Raw genomic sequence first — 23,282 nt, 5'->3', positions numbered from 1 at the left:
CCACCCATGCTCTGAACTTCAACAAGCAACTCCCTGGACTGGCCTGCAGCCGTGCCCTCTCCTCGTCCCTTCACAGTGGTGCCAACTGTTCTTGCAGCCCACACCCCACCCTCTGCAATCTGGCCTCCACCCGCCACTCATGGAAACTGCTCTAGCCAAGGTCATCAGCTGATGACCTTCATCACTAAACTCAGTGGATGCTGTCAGGGCCCCTGAGAACCGCTCATTTCCCTTCTATCCGGAAGCACTGCTGCCCCCCACCCCTTCACTCTCCTCTGGCCTGCCTGATGCCAAGGCTCTGTCCTGTCTTGGTCCTTCCCCTTCCTCTCTCCTTGGGAACCAACTGCTCAATCAGGACGTTAGCTTTGGAGTGTCATCAACCCACGTTGGGGGATTTTTAGCATGAAGGACCCTGCTTGCTGTGTGGACAGTGCCTGCCCTTGGGCCAGCCTACCTCCTGTAGTATAGGACCAGGGGCCCAAGCAACCATAGACAAGGCCGCGTTACCCCAAATCAGCTTTACCAGGAATAAGACGGGGGTGGGGTCTGTCTTATTTCTAAGTTGGCTTAGAACCTAAAATCTCAACGGACCCTTTTTCTCTAAGTTGACTTTGCCACAGAGGCGCCCAGACTTCTGTAACATGGGCTTTTGGCCTCCCCCACCCCCAGGCTGCTCTTCTCAACCTGCACCTCAGCCTTGGCCTTCATGGCCTGCCTTTCAGTGCTGGTGTCCCTGGCACCTGCCCAAGGCTCCCTTTCCTCCTCACTTTTCCTTTATCTCCCTGCTCATTCATTTCCATGGCGCCAATGACCGTGGCTGCTGATCACTTCCAAAGCTCATCCCCAGCCTTTGATCCTGGACATCACACCCATTTACACAGCAACCCTTTCAAATGCCCAGCAGGCAGCTCCAAGCCACTCAGCACCCCTGTATTCTCCCCTCCCCTAGCCTGTGCCTCGACAAAACCATTTGTTGCTCCCTATGTCTTTCCTGCGAAAAAGCCTCCACCTGCAGAAAAGCAATGCCAGCGCCATGCAGCCTGTAGAACCGTGAGCCAAAATAAACCTCTTCTTTATAAATCACCTAGTCTCTGTTTTTTGTTTTGTTTTTTAAACAGGGTCTCACTTTGTCACTCAGGCTGGAGTGCAGTGACATGATGACAGCTCATTGCAGCCTTAACCTCCCAGGTGCATGTGATCCTCCCACCTCAGCCTCCCAAATAGCTGGGACTACAGGTGTGTGCTACCACACCCAGCTAATTTTTATATTTTTTGTAGACACAGGGTTTTGCCACGTTGCCTAGGCTGGACTCAGGAGTTCTCCTACCTTGGCCCTCCAAAGTGTCAGGATTACAGCCATGAGCTGCTGGACCTAGCCCAGCCTCAGGTGTTTATGGCAACACAAAAAAGGATGAACACAGTGATCCAGATAGGATGTGGCCTTCACTGGCTCCTGGGAGGTCTACCAGGTTGGCTTCCTGTACTTCCCAAGTTCCCCAGATGGCAATGACCTTCAACAGGGGCTGGACCAGGCCGCTTCCTGGTCCTGTAACCATGCGGACTGATCTTTCCATTTCCATTTTCTTCTGCTCCACTAATGTCTTTGAAGGGAGCTGGAAGAACTGCAGTCTTCAGGCATTGATATAGAGTCGTCCCTTTTTAGCTACGTAAGCAACTCCAGGACTATAGACGACACTTCACCCACTTCAGTTTAACTCGCCAAGGTGATGACCACACGTCCACATCCAAGGTAGCAGAAGTTGGGAGGAGGCCAAAGATGGGCCTCTACAGTGGTTTTGGGGTTCTTTTTATGCTTACTTTGAAATAATGGCTACTGTGTCAGGTGGACCTCACAGTTTTCCTCAGGCTGTGGACTCCAGCCCTCTCTCCCTCTGCACACAGCAGGACCTGAACACTGTGACTGGTCATAGCCCAGCCCATTGCTTTGTTCTGCTGTTCATCTAGACCCCAATTATTAGAGCCGGGGAAGTATGGTGAAGATGGGGGATGAAGGAGCTGTGCCCAGGAGACCTCAGATCAGGCTACATTTTACAGAATAGCAGGAGAATCATGAACTACCCCATGTTGTGAACAGTCCCTCTGCTTTAAGAGAAGGACCCCAGGGCAGGAAGAGCTGTTCGAATATACTATTATGTTTCTTTTTAAGAGATGAGGTCCCGCTCTGTTGCCCAGCATGGAGTGCAGTGAGTAGCTATTCACAGGTGCAACCATGAACTATAGCTTCCAACTCTTGGGCTCAAGCAATCCTCCTGCATCAGCGTCCTAAGTAGCTGGGACTACAGACGTGAACCACCATGCCTGGATATATGCATTTCTTATAACTGCAGAGGAGGCTTTATAGACTTAAATATAACTAAAAACAATCTGAAAAGCAACTATTTTGTATTGGTTTTATTTAAATTTTACAGAAACCTGATCAGAGTTAAGTATGTAATTATAAGTCCAGTAACAATTTCTACAAAAATGCACATACAATGCCAGAATTCCTTAAAAGCAACTAATATCATATTTGTGTTTTGCATAAAACATGCATTAATATGTTGGCCAAAATCAGTCTCTACAAGAAGAGATGGTCCGATATAATCAATAAGAAAACTAGTTCTGAATAACAGGTAAAAAAAGAGGTTTCCAGTTAAAGTGAAAGATGGAATAGTACCTTTCATAAAACGAGCCCTTCAGTGCTGGGGTAACTGGTACTATTGTGCTGCCTGTAACGTAACGCATCACCTCCAAGACTTGGTCCTGATCGATCATAAGAAGTAAGGGATTTTCTGGTAGTCACATCAGATATTTGAGAAGATTAAAAACTTCCCAGGATGTGATGGAATACTAATAGTGCAACATTGCAGAAAGGGTTCGAAACATGCTCAGACTTGGAAGAGTTCCCAAGCTTGATAAACAACCTCAAAGACACGTGAGCCTTTGAGCAGACCTGTCTGCAGAAGGCCAGCTCCGGGCTCACCAGCATGTCCTGCGGCCACAAGACCTTCCAGCTACATATACCACCCTTTGTAAGGATCTGTAATTAGAGACTGAATGCCAGAGAACATGGTTGTAACATTTCTTTGAGGCTTTGACTTTCTGTAAGGCATAATCTCATCCAGGGATTGGGCACTCTAATAAATACATGAATGCTGGACACAAAAGGAATATTAATATACATGGGTGGCCCCACAGCCTGAAATGCCTTTGTTAACATACATCAAGGTGTGTCTCCTACTGTTCCTCCAGAGGGAGAGAGAAGCTGAGGCTCTATATAGATCACAAGGTGCTTCTCACATAGACTGAGGGGCGTCTCATATCAATAATAAGGAGGTGTCACATCAACTGAAAGGACTACCCCTCAAATATGGGGCTCTATACAACCTTCCATGAGGATCTTAAAAAAAAAATCTCATAGTTGTTAGGGAAGCAGCGGTGTACATTAACATTATATACATAATACTCATCATTCGTGCAGCCTTGGGCCTTGTTTGGAATCTCTTCCACAGTCTGTCTCTTCCAAAACAGGGCTCACTGTCCTGATTATTACATGTACGCTAACTCAGGATTGGTTTTCTTCAGCACAGATTCAAGGGGAAAAAATAGTAATTTATTGGAGTTCTAATAACATTTTAATAAAAGAATATCAAAATAGGTCCATTTTTGATATATGCTTATGAATATCCCTGATAATATCAAGAAATCCAGAGGACTTCGTAAACCACCAAGATTTCACAGGGGTGAGACCCGGTCTGTTTTCTAGGCAGCAGAAAAGGGACTAGTATACTGGCAAATGTTCTCCAGGAAGCCCTGTGAGCGCTACAGTACTGAAATTCTAATTCTAGTGCCAGTGGAATCGTGAAAGAAAATTTCACTTCAAATGTATGAGTAAAACTCGTAACAAAGGTTTGCTTCCTCAACACTGTCATCCATTAATTTCCCACCTGTGACAGACATCCAGACCAGAAAACCATCAGTCCTGGCTACTCTGAAGGCTGTGCCCAGAGAAAACAAGCTCTAAGATCCTTACTAAGCTATGACCAAACCTCAGAAAGCAGGGATGTGAAAGAAGGAGCAGACCAGGCCTGAGGAAGCTTTGACCCAAGGCACCACGATCATAGGGGTGAGGGGACCTGTTTAGGTTCTAGGTGACAGGAAGAAAGCCTTCTATGATGCCTGCAGAGGAGGTCCTGAAAGGCAACAGCTCTGTGGCAAAACACACACATCTGGGAGTGAAATAACAGATCATTAAACAAGAAACCAATTTGCTTTCTCAAAACCAAATCAAACTTTTAAAAACGTATGCAAATAACCCTGGGTGCACTGGAGTAGGTGTACACTGGAGAAGTCTGTAGAATGAGCTGCATTAGCTAAGTCACAGAGGATGTTGGCTGTGAAGTCAGTCAGCTGCAGCCCCACACTGTGGCTACTGCAGCTAAGGAGAATGAAGGGAGCGTGAGGCCTCTCCAGACAGAGGACGGAAAGGGGGCCAAATGTGAACCACACCTCTTTTATTATTCCAGGAATAGGAAGCGGCATTTTCACTGGCCTGAATGAGAAAGCTTCACTCCACTCTAGCTGCAGTAATACTGCATCCCGTCCACTCTTCTTCTTTTTTTTGACTGAAACTCTTCAAAGAACTGCTGAATGTCCTCTCTCTTAACAACCTATTGATGAAAAGCAAAGATTATGAAAGAGAACTAACAGAATCACAATACAAGGTCATAGCATTTGCAATCAAGTCAAATGATACTGCTAAGAATTATGTTAATGTGCAGTTAATAAGACCATCTCCATTTTCCAGAAGGGATACTCAGGCTCACAGGGCTGACCTACACAGAGCCGCACAGCTGGCCACAGCAGCAGAATGGTTCAAAGCTTGGTGACCCCTACCACAGTTTCCCTTTACAAAATGAGACAAAAGCAGCACCTATCCAGCAGGGTCAACTGAAGATCGGATGAGCAACAATGCCCATAAAACACTGCCTGGCATGTGGCAAGTTCTCAAGATGAGCTGAGAAGTGGCAGAGCCAGCACACAAACTGAGAACCCCAAGCCCTCCTCAGACCACTGCCCATACCCTCTTACCACAGCTGTGTTTCTGAATGTCCTCCAGCTCTGCAAAAGCACCCACGGAAAACAAAATGTACTATGCTGTGAGATTGTGCTTTTTTGACCAGTAACAGACGTTTTAAGAAAAAGGAACTAAAAAACCTTTTCCTCTTTGTCATCAATAAAAGATTAAAGATGTTTGCTATATTCACAGAAAAATAATTGGGAAAAAACCCAAACTGTAAAAGCAGCACTTTAAGCAAATAAATCCATCTTATGCATTAAAAATGGGAAATTTGGCTGGGCACAGTGGCTCATGCCTGTAATCCTAGCACTTTGGGAGGCCAAGGGAGGCAGATCATGAGGTCAGGAGTTCGAGATCAGCTTGGCCAACATGGTGAAACCCCCATCTCTACTAAAAATATAAAAATTTGCCAGATGTGGTGGCGAGTGCCTGTAATCCCAGCTACTAGGGAGGCTGAGGCAGAAGAATCGCTTGAACCTGGGAGGCAGAGGTTGCAGTGAGCCAAGACCACAACATTGCACTCCAGCCTAGGTGACAGAATGAGACTCTGTCTCAAAAAAAAGAAAAGAAAAAAGAATAAAGGGAAATGTATCTATTTTATTGGAAAAAGGATTTAGTGCTCCATACAAAGGTATTTATGATATTAGCAAAATTAAATATTACAAATAACAAAATAAGACAAAGGAAAATTACAAATAAAAAAGCAAACTGGTCTAGGTGCAGTGGTTGCAACCCTGTAATCCCAGCACTTTGGGGGCTGAGGCAGGTGGATCACCTGAGGTCAGGAGTTCAAGACCAGACTGGCCAACATGGCAAAACCCCGTCTCTACTAAAAATACAAAAATTATCTGGGCATGGTGGCGGGCACCTGTAATCCCAGCTACTTGGGAGGCTGAGGCACGAGAATTGCTTGAATCCGGGAGGGGGATGCTACAGTGAGCTGAGATCACGCCACTACATTCCAGCCTAGGCAACAGAGTGAGACTCCATCTCAAAACTAACAAAAAAGCCAACTGGGACAACCCAGGAGTACCTGCTCACCCCAACAGCGAGTCTGTGCCAACAGATCCTTCAATTAAAAGCTGTGTAATGGCCATCACAAGAAACAAGTTTGTTTATTTTGAGAGACAGAGTCTCCCTCTGCTGCCAGACTGGAGTGCAGTGACACAATCACAGTTCACTGTAGCCTCGACATCCTTGGCTCAAGTGAACCTCCTGCCTCAGCCTCCCAAGGAGCTGGACTATAGGGTACACATGATGCCTGGGAAATTTTTAAATTTTGTGTAGATATGAAATCGCACTATATCATCCACGCTGGTCCAAACTTCTGAGCTCAAATGATCCTCCCACCTCTCCCTCCTGGAATGCTCGGATTACAGGTGAGCCATGACACCCAGTATGTTTATTTTTTAATAAGGTAACACATGCTACTGTTAGGAAAGAAAGACAGTGAGACAGGGACAGTAAAGGAATGAGAAGAACACATGAATGCATGTGAGCAAAAGGGGAAAGAGATACAGAGAAAGTAAGAAAGAGGGGTATAAAGTGAAAACTTCCCTTTCATTCCCTGGGGTAAGTGCTACTAACATACTCAAAACGGCAATGCTAACTTGCAATAACTCTGTCAGACCCATAACTGATATGCCGGTTTCATAAGCACCAAGAGTAATACTGCTGCTCAGCCAGTGGGGAATCTGAACCCCTACCAGATTCAGGATACAGAGGCTGAACACATCCTGAAATGACTGCAGCTCAAAATTCTAATGTACTTGGCTAAATGCCACAGGAATTTACACTTACAAATGCTAACAAATACGATACTTGCAAGTTGCAAAATGAAGGATGTGTCCCTACCTTGGATTATAAACATTAACCACGGAAAGGCTGTAAGTAAAAGGAAATAGTATCTCTAGCAAGGGTACTGTAAGAGGAGACCTAACAACAGACAGATTGGACTGTGCAGCTTTTGGTTTCCAGATATCCTCAAATGGTCGCAGTCAGCATGCACAGTAGAAATGCTAGTGAATACTTTGGGTTCAATAACCAAATCAGTTTTTTAATTTGCTTCACAAAATTTGTAGTTTCTAAGTATTATTAATTATTATTGACTTTTAGAGACAGGGTCTTGTTCTGTCACAGGTGTGATCATAGCTCACTGGAGCCTCAAACTCCTGGGCTCAAGTGATCCTCCCATCTCAGCCTCCCAAGTAGCTGGGACAACAGGCACAAGTCACCATGCCTGGCTAATTTTTTTCTTGTAGAGGCTGAGTATGATCATCTTGCCCAGGCTAGTCTTAAACTCATAGGCTCAAGCAATCCTCCCACCTTAGCCTCCGAAAGTACTGGGATTACAGGCAGGAGCCACTGTGCCCAGTCTGTTTCTTTTTTTTTTTTTTTTTTTTGTCAGATACAAAAATTAAATAAAAGGTATTCCATCATCTAAGAACATCTAGAATTTATTAACATTATCCCTATGGAAAAATACAACCAAAGCAGATAAGCTTTATGGCAACCTGAGGTTTTTGTTTCTTTTTCTATGAAGATCTGGTTAGTCATGTCATGGAATAAACAATAAAAAATAACATTTTTCTGACCTTTTAACGTATCAGGTCAGATAAAAAATTCACTTCTCAAGAGTGGCTCTATGGCTGGGCACAGTGGCTCATGCTTTAGTTTCAGCACTTTGGGAGGCCAAGGTGGATGGATCACAAGGTCAGGAGTTCGAGACCAGCCTGGCCAATATAGTGAAACCCCATCTCTACTAAAAATACAAAAATTAGCCGGGTGTGGTGGTGGGCGTCTGTAGTCCCAGCTACTCAGGAGGCTGAGGCAGGAGAATTGCTTGAGCTGGGAGGTGGAGGTTTCAGTGAGCCAAGATCACGCCACTGCACTCTGGCCTCGGCGACAGAGTGAGAACCATCTCAAAAAAAAAAAAAAAAAATGTGGCTCTAGTGATTACAAGGACCCAGATGCTGAAGATACCTGTGAAGACTTTGAGTAAAAGTTTCCAATGCGCGTGAAAAAAGAGAATATGCCTAACTTTTTTCTTTTATGTAATATTAAGTATATGTGTGTGATAAACTTAACAAAGAACACTGACCACAAAGGAGTGGAGGTACAACAGCATCAGCATCAAGCGGCATGCCTGCACACTATTAGAAACACCTCTAATGTCCATTGACAGTTCAGAGGTTACCACACTGAGGCAGAGTGCCCCATTACACCCGTGAACATTCTTAGTCCTAGCATGAGAGAAACCTGAGTCTGTATTAACCAGAGCACAGTCTTTGTAACAGAAACAAGAATAACTACATTAAGTTTTAACAACTGTGGGAAAGTATGAAGTATTCCCAGTGATGGGGAAGAACAGTCTCTAAAAAAATGAGAAAATCATTTAAGAGAAGGCTCTTTTAACCTCTAACTTTACAATTCATTTTGCAGAAAGGCAGCAGGCAGCACTGTGACCCCGTCCAGAAATTCAGGCAGTTAAATGTTCTTCCCACATTTATGAGAAAGTAAAAAACGATCTAAAGTAGGTAGGCAGAGGTGACATCTTCTAAGAAAACAGGGCTCAACCAGCTTCCTGAGTGGCTGACAGGTACAAGCTACAATGCCCAGTTTCTTTTTCTTTTTTTTTTTTGAGATGGCATCTCGGTCTGTCACTCAGGCTAGAGTACAATAGCGTGATCTCAGCTCACTGCAACCTCCACCTCCCAGGTTCAAGCGATTCTCCTGTCTCAGCCTCTGGAGTAGCTGGGATTACAGGCACCCTCCCTCATGCCCAGCTAATTTTTCGATTTTTGTAGAGACAGGGTTTCACCATGTTGGCCTGGTCTTGAACCCCTGACCTCTGTATGCCTCAGCCTCCCAAAGTGCTTGGATTTCAGGAGTGAGCCATCATGCCCAGTTTCTATTCTAAACTAAGGAAAATAGAATCCCAGAAATGGATCTGGTGTTCGTTTTTCCTGCCCAGTCATTTTCCCCTCTCCCTCCCAAAGATCCATGCTTGAAGGTCAGGATCAGTAGAATTAGTTCAGCAGATTCTTTCCAATGACCTTTTGAGCAGCTACAACTACTCTCTCAGAGGCCATGGGATTGCTCCCTCCCATCATTCTTCCTGGTCTAGCTGGGATGAGTAAGGACTCCCAGTGTGATTCTGGTGAATCACTACCTTTTAGTGATTTCCCTTAGCCTGCCAATATGCATAAATACAGTCCCTGCATTCAACTCTCAAGTACCCATTTAAGTCATAGTCATTTTTATTTTATATTTGAGATGAAGTATTGCTTTGTGGCCCAGGCTGGAGTGCAATAACACAATCTCACAATCTCGGCTCACTGCAACCTCTGCCTCCCAAGTAGCTGGAACTATATAGGCACCCACCACCACACCTGGCTAATTTTTGTATTTTTACTAGAGACGAGATTTCACCATATTGGCCAAGCTGGTCTCGAACTGCTGACCTTGTGATCCACCCACCTCGGCCTCCCAAAGTGCTGAGATTACAGGCCTGGGCCACCCCGTCTGGCCGGTTGAAGTAATTTTTATCATCAAAGAAAATAAACACTTCATTCAAATCTTACAGGGCTATGATTAGAATAGTTTAACTCAACATACCGTGCCTTCATCAGCAAATCTCTTGAGATAGTCTTTAAGTTCAGTCTTCAAATCATTGTATTCTAAATCAAAACCACAGAAGTACTTAAATTTAGATAGACCATTTGCTTTCAAAAACAAAATATTCTTTGCCATTGACACTTGAGTCTGTTAATACTGTAGTTTAAATAAAAATTTTCTTTAGTAAAGCTGCATAGAAACTCGCTCCTGATTTCTCCCAAATTCCCAGCACTTCCTCCATGTTAATATCTGAGACCCTTTTTCATTAAAAAATAAAAAGCAAAATTTTTAAAAAAGCAGAGCTATCCTAACTCCCATAAAGATTAAGAATTTTTAAAAGGGCTTCCTATTTCTCTGGAATTCTAGTAGCTGAAATAATCTTGGACTTGTCAAACATTCATTCATTCATTTAGAGATGGAGTCTCACTCTGTTGCCCAGGCTAGAGTGCAGTGGCACAATCTCGTCTCATTGCAACCTCCGCCTCCCAGGTTCAAGTGATTCTCCTGCCTCAGCCTCCCGAGTAGCTGGGATTACAGGTGCATGCCACCACACCCGGCTAATTTTTGTATTTTTGATAGAGACAGGGTTTCACCATGTTGGCCAGAATGGTCTTGAACTCCTGACCCTGTGATCCACCCACCTCGGCCTCCCAAAGTGCTAGGATCACAGGCATGAGCCACCGCGTGCAACTGACTATATATCTATCCATCCATCCAACCATTCATCCATCTATTTATTTATTGAGACAGTCTCACTCAGTCACCCAGGCTGGAGTACAATGGTGTGATCTCGGCTCACTGCAACCTCTGCCTCCCAGGTTCAAGCAATTCTCTTGCCTCAGCCTCCCGAGTAGCTGGGATTACAGGTGCCCGCCATCACGCCTAGCTACTTTTTTGTATTTTTTTTTTACTAGAGACAAGGTTTCACCATGTCTCCCAGGCTGGTCTGAACTCCTGACTTCAGGTGATCCACCTACCTCAGCCCCCCAAAGTGCTGGGATTACAGGCATGAGCCACCATGTCTATTTTATTGATTGATTGAGATGGAGTCTCATTCTGTCAGCCAGGCTGGAGTGCAGTGACATGATCTCGGCTCACTGCAACCTCTGCGTCCCAGGTTCAAAAGATTCTCCTACCTCAGCCTCCTGAGTACCTGGGATTACAGGCACACACCATCATGCCTAGCTACTTTTTTGTATTTTTATAGAGACAGAGTTTCACCATGTCAGCCAGGCTGGTCTGGATCTCCTGACTTCAGGTGATCCGCCCACCTTGGCCTACCAAAGTGCTGAGATTACAGGCGTGAGCCACCGCGCCCAGCCCAAACATTGTTTTAAAACTGATTCACTTAACAGTTTGTATTATATACAAGGTAACTTGAGGGCTACAAAAATCTTTCGGGTGCAGCCTCTATCCTTAAAACATTTTTACTCTAATAAAGGCAAAAAGAAAGTAATAGTTATACATAAAAGACAAGGCCGGGTGCAGTGGGTCACATCTGTAATCCCAGCACTTGGTGAGCCTGAGGCAGGTGGATCACCTGAGCTCAGGAGTTCGAGTCCAGCCTGGGTGACATGGCGAAACCCTGTCTCTACTAAAAATAAAAATATTAGTGGGGGCTGGGCGCAGTGGCTCATGCCTGTAACCCCAACACTTTGGGAAGCCGAGGTGGGTGGATCACCTGAGGTCAGGAGTTCAAGACCAGCTTGATTGACCTGGTAAAACCCTGTCTCTACTAAAAATACAATTAGCTGGGTGTGGTGGCAGGTGGTTTTAATCCCAGCTACTCAGGAGGCTGAGGCAGGAGAATCGCTTGAACCTGAGAGGTGGAGTTGCAGTGATTGCACCACTGCATTCCAACCTGGGCAACAGAGTAACACTCTGTCTCAAAAAAAAAAAGGCCAGGCTCTGTGGCTCACACCTGTAATCCCAGTACTTCAGGGGGCTGAGGCGGGCAGCTCATCCGAGGTTAGGAGTTCGAGATCAGCCTGACCAAAGTGGAGAAACCCCATCCCTACTAAAAAGACAAAATTAGCCAGGTGTGGTGGCGTAGCTACTCGGGAGGCTGAGGCAAGAGAATTACTTGAACCTGGGAGGCAGAGGTTGCAGTGAGCTGAGATCGTGCCATTGCACCACAGCCTGGGCAAAAAGAGTGAAACTTTGTCTAAAAAAAAAATTATTAGTGGGGCACAGTGGCATGTGCCTGTAGTCCCAGCTACTCGGGAGGCTGAGGCAGGAGACTCACTTGAGCTCCGGAGGCAGAGGTTGCAGTGAGTTGAGAATGCACCATTGCACTCCAGGCCTGGGCGACAGAGCAAGAACCCTGCCTCAAAATAAAGAATAAAAGACAGAAATGACTGATGCCATAAAAGGGACATAAAAGTGGTGGCATCAAGTGGAAATGGCTGGGATAGAAATCACTGAAATGAGTTCGGCATGCTGCAGCTGGCTATTGGGTGGAGATGTAAAAGCCTGCAATTTAGGGGTTTGGGAGTATTTTCTCCTCTAGTGGTTTCCTGTGAACCACTGAAGCAACCTCGGGAACTGTCAAAATGGTGACATGCCTTGCTCAAAAAGATGACAGATAATGCTCAAAAAATTGTTTTGATGGATGGAAAATTTTTATTCATCCATCTACCCTGAATCAGAATAGCATATGTTGTAGTTTCTCAAGCATGTAATTATTCTAGCATGTAACTTTGATTCAATGGTAACAGCAGCTGAAAACCCAGCAATATGAAAATCAAGCAACTGTCTACAATTCAAGATTTTAATTCTTTGTATTAAATTAAAAATATAGGTATTTACTGGCCTCTTCATATTTTTTTACATAGTGAAGGAAACTTCATGAATTTTCACACACACACACACACACACACACACACACACACACACACACACAGTGCTTACCACAAATGAGTTCCACTTGCTGGACTCTGTTCATGCTGCTAAGCGTGTCCATTAGAGGATCTCTCCTGTCAGCTGCCTGCTCAATCTTGCCTTTGTTTTCATAAGCCAGAACTGTGTCGTATTCATCTGTCAGGAACAAGATATCTAGATCTCCATACATTTTCTTCAGGAAAAAAAGAAGTTTCCCCATTAGAACCGTATATCATTCTCAGAAAGTCAATTTCATAAGAATAACAAAAATTTAATTTTTTTATATTAAGATCTAGAAAAACTGGAGCCTCTTAGCATAGAATTGCTAGAAGGATTTACACTTTTTGTCCAAATTTCTTTCAGAAATCTCTCAATTTCCCATATGGTCTATGAGATCTTTATTTAAAAAACATTGATTTATTGTACTTTTTTTTTTTTTTTTTTTGAGATAGAGTTTTGCTCTTGTTGTCTAAGCTAGAGCGTAAGGGCATGATCTCGGCTCATTGCAACCTCCGCCTCCTGAGTTCAAGCACTTCTCCATCCTCAGCCTCCCAAGTAGCTGTGATTATAGGCATGTGCCACCACACCCAGCTAATTTTGTATTTTTAGTGCAGACAGGATTTCACCATGTTGATCAGGTTGGTCTTGAACTCCTGACCTCAGGCAATCTACCCACCTTGGCCTCCCAAAGTGCTGGGATTACAGGCATGAGGCACCTCACCCGGTGGATTTACTCTAACTTTTAAGCAACATTTCCAAGCAACTTTTTGATATAACAAAGAACTGCTATTTGTCACTAAAATTAAGATAAGTAAATTTAAAATACTGCATAATTATAAATTTATTCCACAAACATTCCAACTGTAAGTACTATGTCATAAATTTGCTTAACGTAAAAATCTTGAGGGTCTCCTAAACTACATTAATTCCATAAATATATTTTTCAGGTGTTCTGTTTTCTTTTTTATGTTCTTTTATTTTCCTTTCTTCCTCTGGTAAAAAAATTGAATTTTTTTCCCAGGTGTTCTTATTTTGGGGCACCAGTACACAAACCGTGCTAACACTGAACTTAATCAGATACTTACCATACAGTCTTGGCAGGTGCACAACTTGCTACGCCAGTTCAGGGGCCAATAGGTGGCAGTGTCTTTTTTAATAAACTGCTTAGCTTTAAGCTCCTGAAGTTTGCAGCCAGATTTTGATTCTGCGTTGAGGCTTTCATTCTTAAACACTGTCTGAAATAAAATTAAATTTTGAAGCATATTTTTAAAAACTACTACAGTTTTCATAGTTTAGATTTTGTAAAGAGATTTGCTTAGGCAAAGTATAAAATTGAAATCCAAAGCCGTAAGTTTACAGAATTAATTCTGCCTTACTTTTATTTCTTTTCGAGGCAGAGTTAGTCTTGTTCTGTCACCCAGGCTGGAGTGCAGTGGCATGATCTCAGCTCACTGTAACCTCCACCTCCTAGGTTCAAGCAATTCTCCTGCCTCAGCCTCCAGAGTAGCTGGGATTACAGGCATGCACTACCACACCAGCTGATTTCTGTAATTTTAGTAGAGATGAGGTCTAACTATGTTGCCAAGGCTGGTCTCGAATTCATGACCTCAGGTGATCTGCCCGCCTCAGCCTCCCAAAGTGCTGGGATTACAGGTGTGAGCCACTGTGCCGAGCCCAGTTTTATTTCTTGATGGCTTATACTTCACACATTACCTGGAGATCAGATTCAGAACTAGAGCTAGCACATGGTTCACTGTTCTCTGCTTTAACCTCCTGGACATCCTTTTCCTGTTCTGGAGCAACCTCTTTGAGGGTACTATCTTGATGCTCTCCATTTTCAGGTTTAATAACTTCCTGATCACCTATTCCACCAATATTCCGCACCAATCCATCATCATCAGTGGATAGTTTGGTTACTGTGGGTTCAAAGAAAAAAAAGAAAAATACATACACACATATCCACTGACCTACCAGACAATACAATCCCAACAGACAATAAAATCACTTCTATTTTTTTCTTTTGAGACAGAGTCTCACTGTCGACCACACTGGAATGCAGTGGCATAGTCTTGGCTCACTGCATCTTGGCTGTCGTCCACACTGAAGTGCAGTGGCACAGTCTTGGCTCACCTCCATCTCCCAGGTTCAAGCAATTCTCCTGCCTCAACCTCCCAAACAGCTGGGATTACAGGCATGCATCACCATGCCTGGCTAATTTTGTATTTTCAGTAGAGTTGAGGTTTCTCTATGTTGGGCAGGCTGATCTCGAACTTCCAACCTTAGGTGATATGTCTGCCTCAGCCTCCCAAAGCGCTGGGATTACAGACATGAGCCACCACGCCTGGCCCTCTTTTTTTTTAGACGGAGTTTCGCTCTTGTTGCCCAGGCTGGAGTGCAATGGTGCGATCTTGGCTCGCTGCAACCTCCACCTTCCCAGCCTCCAGAACAGTGACAAATACATATCTATTGTTTATAAATTACCCAGCCTAAGGTATTTTGTTCTAGCATCCCAGGCAAAGACACCACCCCCTCCTTAACCAATACCATGTGTTATAATTAACCACTTATTTCAGTTCCATTTATCTTTCAAACCTATTCAAAAACTGCCTCCTCCATTTTCTCTAACTCTGGTCTCATCAATACTCTGCATTGTATCATTTAAATATACATTTGTTCTTGGTAGTATCCCAACCAATCTATGCACCTTGTAGAAAAAGAACATATACAATATATATATATATATATTTTTTTTTTTTTTGAGACAGTGTCTTTCTGTCACCCAGGCTGGAGTGAAGTGGTGGGATCTTGGCTCATCAACCTCCACCTCCTAGGTTCAAGCAATTCTCCTGCCTCAGTCTCCCAAATAGCTGGGATTACAGGCACACACCATGACACCTGGGTAATTTTTGTATTTTTAGTAGAAACAGGGTTTTGCCACATTGGCCAGGCTGGTCTCGAACTCCTGACCTCAGGTGATCAACCCGCCTCGGCTTCCAAAAGTGCTGGGATTACAGGCGTGAGCCACTGCACCTGGCCAGAATATATACTATTTTATATGCCACAGAGCCCAGTTAAAAATAGTTGCTAAAAATTCTGAATAAACATACAAATTTCACAAACACAAGTCTGTGGCACACCAACTTCACAAAGATACCTACCTGCCAATTGTGCAGCATAAGCCCACAAGAAAGAACAACGTTTCATGCAGGCCTGGCATACCATCTCTTGAAAATCCCCACTCTCAGGGGGAATGGCACCAAGATGCTGTGAATATAGAAAACCAAATATTTTCCTTGTGATTGCCAAATTGTCCAAAATGCCTATTATTTCATTTATACTGTAATAATACACTGATCATATTGTTGGAATTATTTTTAGGTTTTTTTTAAATTTTATTTTTGAGATAAAGTATCCCTTTGTTGCCTAGGCTGGAATGCAATGGTGCAATCTTGCTTACTGCAACCTCCACCTCCCGGGTTCAAGCAATTCTCCTGCCTCAGCCTCCCAAGTAGTTGGAATTACAGGCGTGCACCACCACACCCAGCTAATTTTTGTATTTTTAGTAGAGACAGGGTTTCACCATGTTGGTCGGCTGGTCTCGAACTTCTAATCTCAGGTGATCCTCCTGCCTCGGCCTCCCAAAGTGCTGGGATTACAGGTGTGAGCCACCGCACCTGGCCTTAGAATTTATTTTTAGAAGAATAATTATAATATAAAATATAACCTTTATCTTTTCGTGAAGACAATGGTTTCAAAAGGTGGAACATTTTCCTTACCCTTCCGTGGAACCAGTCTTCACAGACTACACACTGGATCATCTCATCTGGAATCTATCAGAGAAAAGCAGTTTATTAAGAATTACACTGAATTCAGGGACATGGAAGTAACCCTGGCACACAGTAGAATAAGATACTAAATATTTATTCTACATGAACTGGTAAACCAAAGGCTTACATTGAGATAAAATACTTTACAAACATCTCAAAGCTCTTTCACATCAGTTACTTAATATCTGATTCTCACAAAACTGTACAGACAAGGAAGGCATTCCCATTTTATACATAAACTCAGCCCCAGGCAAGTAATGTGAGTGGACCAATGCAGACAGTGAAACTGGGACTTTTTAGCACACCATCCTTTAGGGATAGTATACTCAGTTGTATTACTGTGTAAGGATGTTCACTCTAGCCTTCTTTATATTGAAAAATTAGACAACGCCTTTCGGCTGCAGAAAAACCATACTGCCAAGTAAACTGAAAAGTAAATGTTATGAAAAACCCCTCGAGAGATAACTCCTCTAATTTGAATAAATTAAATAATTAAATGCTGACCCTAGAAAAATAATATACCAAAGGACAAAGACTATTTTGGGGATGAGTTTCTTTTATTCGCAGGCTCTCATAACTACTAATTAACATCCCAATGTTGTTCTGTCCTTTTCCTATTGTGGCTTCTTAAAGCGGAAAAAAAAAAAGCACATATTGTGGAATGGGAGGAGCTATAACACTTTACCACATACCTTGAAATATCCAAGTTTAAGCTTTTATTTTTGTTAACTCAGAGACCTTCAATCTGTCCATCTATATAATTTGGTTCAATAACTATAGTTCCAAGGCAATTAGAAAGCAAGGAAGAAGCAGAAGGCTAATATCTCTAAAGACAAAGGGTACTCTTTCAAATCAGTAAATACCCAAACAAAACCCAAACCAATCAAAACATGGTCTGAGGATAAGAAAGGACAATTCAGAGAGAAGGTTATTATGGATGTCCAATGAACTCATGAAAAGATGCATAACTTCACTTATGATCAGGGAAAGAAAAAAAATTTTAAGATACTATTCTTCATTTATCAGATTGGCAAAATGAATTTCAAGAACTGTTAATATGCAGCATTAACAAAAGTTGTTGGGGAAAAAACACTATCATATACTGTTGGTGGTTCAATTTTTTTGGCAGATATGATTACAATTTTATTATTTATTATTATTATTTGAGACAGGGTCTCACTCTGTTACCCAGGCTGGAGTACAGTGCCACAATCCCAGCTCACTTCAACCTCTGCCCCATGGGTTCGAGTGATTCTTGTGTCTCAGCCTCCCAAGTAGCCAGGACTACAGGCATAAGCCACCATGCCTGGCCAATCACAATTTTAAATACCACAAATACACTTTGATCTGTTAATTCTACTGATCCATTCTACATAAATACTTGGAGTATACTCAGCTCTATTACTGTGTAAGGATGTTCACTCTAGCTTTCTTTATAATATTGAAAAATTAGACAATGACATTCTGCTACAGAAGAACAATTAGGCTGACTAACTTATGGCGTGTGAAGTTAGAGGATACTCTGCAGCAGTTAGAACAGGTAAGTGTGTTTTGTTGACATGAAAGAATGTCTATGATATACTGGTAAGTGAGAAAAGCCAGTTGCAGAAGTGAGTGTACAGAATTTTCACTTTTGTTAATAGAAAGGAAACTACACACTGAAATACACATTCACTCAAACACTTTCATGTGCACAGAAAAAGGCCTAAAAATATACACACCAACTGTTAACATGGTTATGCCTGGGAGATAAGAAGTACAGGAGTGAGGAAGAACTCATTTTGAATTTTGCATATAGTTCTCATTGTCATTTTTAAGAGGACACTGTTTGTATATCCTATTTCTTAAAGAGACACAAGAAATTGAAAGCCATTTCTTAGAAAGTGTTTGGGGGCTGGGAGGCAGTCAGGGAAGGAGAGGAAGGAAAGAAGGTCCGGCTTGGGAAAATCCTCTCCAGTATTTCATCTCATGATGTAAAAATGAATAGTTATGTTCCGATTATAGATCCAACCCACATTCATAAGAAAAGATAAATCTAGAACCCTTTCACCATCCCACACTCCCTCCCGAAGAGCCAGAGGCTTGCATATGACAAGAGGTTGAGTCCCAATTCTCTTACCTCATCTTCAGGATCAGGATAAGGTCTCTTGCAAATGCAGTATAATCCAAAAAAGTTGTCATTGTACTTATTGCCAGAATTTACCTTTGCTTTGTCCTGAAATATGATATTGACTTCAATAATAATATGGTCTAATTTTAAGTATAATTTCACATGTTATAAAATTTATGCATTCAATACATTTCCACATTATTTCCCCAAGAGGCTCATCTTTAATTTTCAAAGTAGGAGGAAAAAACTCACTACTTCTAAAGGGATACTTTTTTCAGGGTGAAGGGAAGATATAAAATTTTTTTGTACTTTTTCGTGGTAATTAGGAAAAATTAAATACACATATTCAATAAAGTGGAGATAAAAGTTAATCATAAATATTATCAACCTATGTGAACTGATATTGGCCTGAAATTTCAAAGTACTTCTTTTTTCTTTTTGATAGAGATGGGGTCTCACTATGTTGCCTGAGCTGGTCCGGGTTCAAGCCATCCACCCACCTTGGCCTCCCAAAGTGTTGGGATTACAGGTGTAAGACACCATCCCCAGCCTTATTTATGTATTTTTTTTGGTGGTGGGGAGTCTCGGTCTGTCACCCAGGCTGGAGTGCGGTAGCATGATCTCAGCTCCCTGTAAGCTCCACCTCCTGGGTTCAAGCGATTCTCCTATCTCAGCCTCCAGAGTAGCTGGGATAACAGGCGCGTACCAGCATGCCCAGCAATTTTTTTGTATTTTTAGTAGAGACAGGGTTTCACCATGACTGCCAGAGTGGTTCTGAACTCCTGACCTCAAGGGATCTGCCTGCCTTGGCCTTCCAAAGTGCTGGGATTACAGGTGTAAGCCACCAGGCCCAGCCTATTTATTGTTATTAAGTCATATCCTTTGCTTTAAAAGCCTCAGAGCACAAGCACAACCAATACAATTAAACCTGAATTACTTTCAAGTACATCTCTCCCCCAAACCTTTCATATTAACTACCATCTATCTTGTAGGCTCTCGACAGTTTATAGTTTTTCCAACTAAGTAAGAAATGAAATGCCCATCTGCAAAGAATAAGAACTTCTTTTTTGGAAAATATAGGTATTTGTTTTTTTACCCACTCTGGCAAATATCAACCTCAGCTGTTCTAACTACATTTATAGTTATAGTGCTTACTTACAGGAAATAATTTGCATTCCAAATTTTTAAACTTGCTGTTTCCACAATCACAACGAAAATTTCTGAAAAAAGGAGAAAAGGCCAATTCTATTTTTCGTCTTACAAAATCCAATTTAAAATTTCTTCAAGCATTCAAGCATATAATAAGACTACAATTCTGGAAATTAATATACACAAAAGCAAATATTTATATCATATACACACAAACACACACAAGTAAAACGATGGCAGAGAAAGATGATTAGTTTGAGTTTGTACCATATTATGTTTTTAAAGGCTCTAGAAACAACTCTTTCCAATTATATTATATAAAATAATTATAATAAATTTCACTACTAAAGTAGTGTACAACTGCTTTGCATGAAAAAACAAGATTAGGAAAAAAGTGTAGATGGAAAAGAATGCATACATTTAGAAAGTATTTAATAACAACCTCTGACTATGTTTACCTTTTTGTGTATAGCTCAAATAGTTTGTGACTTCCATGACATTCATAACTGCAAGCTAAACAAATTCCTGCTGGTTCTTCTCCCTCTGGGGTGCAGGTACTACAGGCATATAGTGCTTGTCTCTTTACTGAGCCCTAAAAGACAGACCAAAAATGGAAAAGAGAATTAATGTAATAGCATGGTTTACATAATACTCACACTAGGAACTGAAAAATAATTAAAATCAGATTATGTCTGGTCAAGATCATTCTGTAAAAACCATTAAGACTAAGAAGTTTACAATCCAGAGCATCGACCAAAACACAGTTGCACATTTCACATCTATACTAGTGATTTTCTCATGCAAGCACTTTTTTCTTTCTTTCTAATTTATTTTTTGCAGAGATGAGGCCTTGCTATGTTTCCCAGGCTGATTTCAAACTCCTGGGCTCAAGCAATTCTCCACCTTCGCCTTCCAAAGTGCTGGGATTACAAGCATTAGCCACAATGCAAACCAACATTTCTTAAAGTGATAGGAAGTCTGAATTTGTCAGCCAGCTGTGAATAAACCAATCTGTTTAATCATTTTAACATACGAAAACATAGGAGCATATGTATAGGTTTATATAATATCATACTTTCATCCTGGAAAATGTTTGTAAATCTACCAAAGAGATAATCAACACATGCAAAGAATCCCTTTGATTTTTAGGAGATGCATGCTTATTTAGAGATATAGAGTCATCAGGTGTGCAACTTATTTTTAAATAGTTCAAAAATTTAAAACAACAAATTGTAAATAGAAAAGGAGATTTAAAAATGTGACAAAATGTTAAAAGTGAATATGTATGCCGAGTGCAGTGGCTCACGCCTATAATCCTAGCACCTTGGGAGGCTGGGGGGGTGGGGGAAGGGGGGAAATCACCTAAGGTCAGGAGTTTAAGACCAGTCTAGTCAACGTGGTGAAATCTCCTCTCTACTAAAAATACAAAAATTAGCTGGGCATGGTGGTGGGCGCCTGTAATCCCAGCTTCTCGGGAGTCTTGAGACAGGAGAATCGCTTAAACCCCATGAGGTGGAGGTTGCAGTGAGCCAAGATTGCCCCATTATACTCCAGCCTGGGTGACAACAGTGAAATTTTAATCTCAAAAAAAAAAAAAAATAATGAATATGAATAAAAGGTATACAAGTGTTCATAATATTATTATTTCAATTTATCTGTAGATTAAAAATGCTTCAGGCCAGGTGGGGTCGCTCAGGCCTGTAATCCAAGTACTTTGGGAGACCGAGGTGGGCAGATCACCTGAGGTTGGGAGTTCAAGACCAGCCTGACCAACATGAAGAAACCCTGTCTCTACTAAAAATACAAAAAATTAGCTGGGCATGGTGGCGCATGTCTGTAATCCCAGCTACTCAGGAGGCTGAGGCAGAAGAACTGCTTGAACCCAGGAGGCGGAGGTTGCGGTCAGCTGAGATCGCGCCATTGCACACCAGCCTGGGCAACTAGAGCAAAACTCGGTCTCAAAAAAAAGCAAAACTTTCATAAATCTTAACAATGTTAAAAAAACAAACAAACAAAAAAGCTTAAAAATAAAAAGCTTAAAGAAAAATAGGCAAAACTTTCATAAATCTTAACAGTGTCACCTTCCTCTAGGGAAGGAAGAAGACAGACAAGGAGGCTTCTGGGATGCCAGTAAGGTTCTATTTCTTTTCTTTTTTTAAAGTTCTATTCCAATAAGCCTTTTGCACTCCTAATGTTCTAGTTGTTGAACTGGGTGGTGAGAACATGCACGCTTTCAAGTTGTGTACATGATTTGTGCAAATTTCCGTATTTTTAAACCACAAGAAAAAGAAAATATTAAGGAAATCCATTTTATAAAGGTAACTACACTTCAAAAATAGTTTACATGTAGATTTAGAACTTTTTTCCCCTTTTTTTAAGGAAAGCAGAGGAAAAATGGTTTTAGTGGTGAGCAAAGACTTTAAAATACCTGGGGCTATGTGTGGATATCAGGTTTATTCAACACTTTGCAGTCAACAATGACAACTGGTTATTATGATCTCAGTTCATACCACATAATGAATGCAAGTCTCTCCCCTCATCTCTCCAGTGTTCCAGTTCACCCCTCTGCCTAGGTAACACTTCTTCCTACCAATTCTCATCCTTTTGTCAGTTTTCTTCCTACCCATCCTTTTCCATTTTTGTACCTTGAAGTATAGGGTGAGTCACTAAACACCACGTCACACCCCCTCAAATACTTGCTCACTCACAACGTCTTCCAAATGCCAAACAGATCCTTTTCTCCTCTCTCCCCTCCCTTGCCAGAGTCGCTTGCTGTTCTGTTTCCGGTCTATTTCCAGGGGAGGGAGCGGACTGCAAATAGACATGGGTACTTGCTTCATTTTGCCAAAAAAGAAAAAAAGAAAAAGTACTAGCTAGCACTTGTCAAACTAAATTGCAGAGGAACAAGCTGTCAAGGAGCTCACCGCAAATCCTTATGGATTTGAAAATCTCTTTAACCTGACTCTCCCATTCAGTTCCCTAATAAATAAATAAATATTAGGATGGGAAGAGCAAAAACAAAGATGTCTGTGACTGAGAGGTCACGGGGTGGTTTCGTGAAAAGCAGTGGGGCACCAAGAAGAAGCTGGAGAGGAGGGACAGCGGCTCAAGGACCCAACCAGGCGGGCCGGACGGAGTTAGAGAGGGGAGAGGGGGGCCCCTGCTGGACACAGGCTGAAGGGGGCCCAGGAGGTTGGAGCTAAAAGGGCAGAGTGGGCTTGGGGTGAGGAAGCGGCAGACGAACGGCGGCCCCGGACCACCACTGAGGAAACGACCGTGGCAGGCGGGAATAGGGACAGCCCAGCCGCGAAGGGGAGGTTCGGCGGGAGCGGGGTGAGACGAGGCCCGGGCCGCACGCCCACCTGCGAGTAGGAGCATTTCTCAGAGTCGCTGCCGCCCAGGACAGCGCACGCCTCATTCTCCAGCTCCTCGTCCTCCTCAAGGACGTCGACCAACGATACGACGGGCTCCAGCTCCGACTGCCGCCCAGCGGCGCCCTCAGCCCCGGCCATCCTCAACTGTCACCCGAACAGCGGCTCGGCCACGGCGGAGGCGGGAAAAGCGGCCGCGAGGGGCGTAGCCGGAGGAGGCGGGGCCCGAGCGCCAGAAACCAATGACA

At 42.7% G+C, this 23,282-nt stretch overlaps 1 protein-coding gene across 2 annotated transcripts; it reads right to left on the bottom strand.

The window, feature by feature from the left end:
- Positions 1 to 2,397: 2,397 nt before the first annotated feature.
- Positions 2,398 to 23,211, bottom strand: UBR7 (ubiquitin protein ligase E3 component n-recognin 7). Of its 2 annotated transcripts, none has more exons than XM_002754217.5 (11): positions 23,026 to 23,211; positions 20,122 to 20,255; positions 19,674 to 19,734; positions 18,524 to 18,619; positions 16,354 to 16,407; positions 15,736 to 15,841; positions 14,291 to 14,493; positions 13,663 to 13,812; positions 12,608 to 12,770; positions 9,698 to 9,759; positions 2,398 to 4,670 (listed from the first exon to the last, which is right to left on the bottom strand). In XM_002754217.5, exons 1-11 carry the CDS (start codon positions 23,173 to 23,175, stop codon positions 4,578 to 4,580), a joined length of 1,272 nt encoding a protein of 423 aa, XP_002754263.1. In that variant the 5' UTR covers positions 23,176 to 23,211; the 3' UTR covers positions 2,398 to 4,577. The 2 variants fall into 2 exon arrangements, with proteins under 2 accessions (XP_002754263.1, XP_078191772.1); XM_078335646.1 differs by lacking the exon at positions 23,026 to 23,211 and adding an exon at positions 22,372 to 22,518.
- Positions 23,212 to 23,282: the final 71 nt, after the last annotated feature.

The sequence above is a fragment of the Callithrix jacchus genome, chromosome 8, assembly GCF_049354715.1.
Source record: "Callithrix jacchus isolate 240 chromosome 8, calJac240_pri, whole genome shotgun sequence".
NCBI lineage: Eukaryota > Metazoa > Chordata > Mammalia > Primates > Cebidae > Callithrix > Callithrix jacchus.
This window is presented reverse-complemented; position numbering and strand designations above follow the sequence as displayed.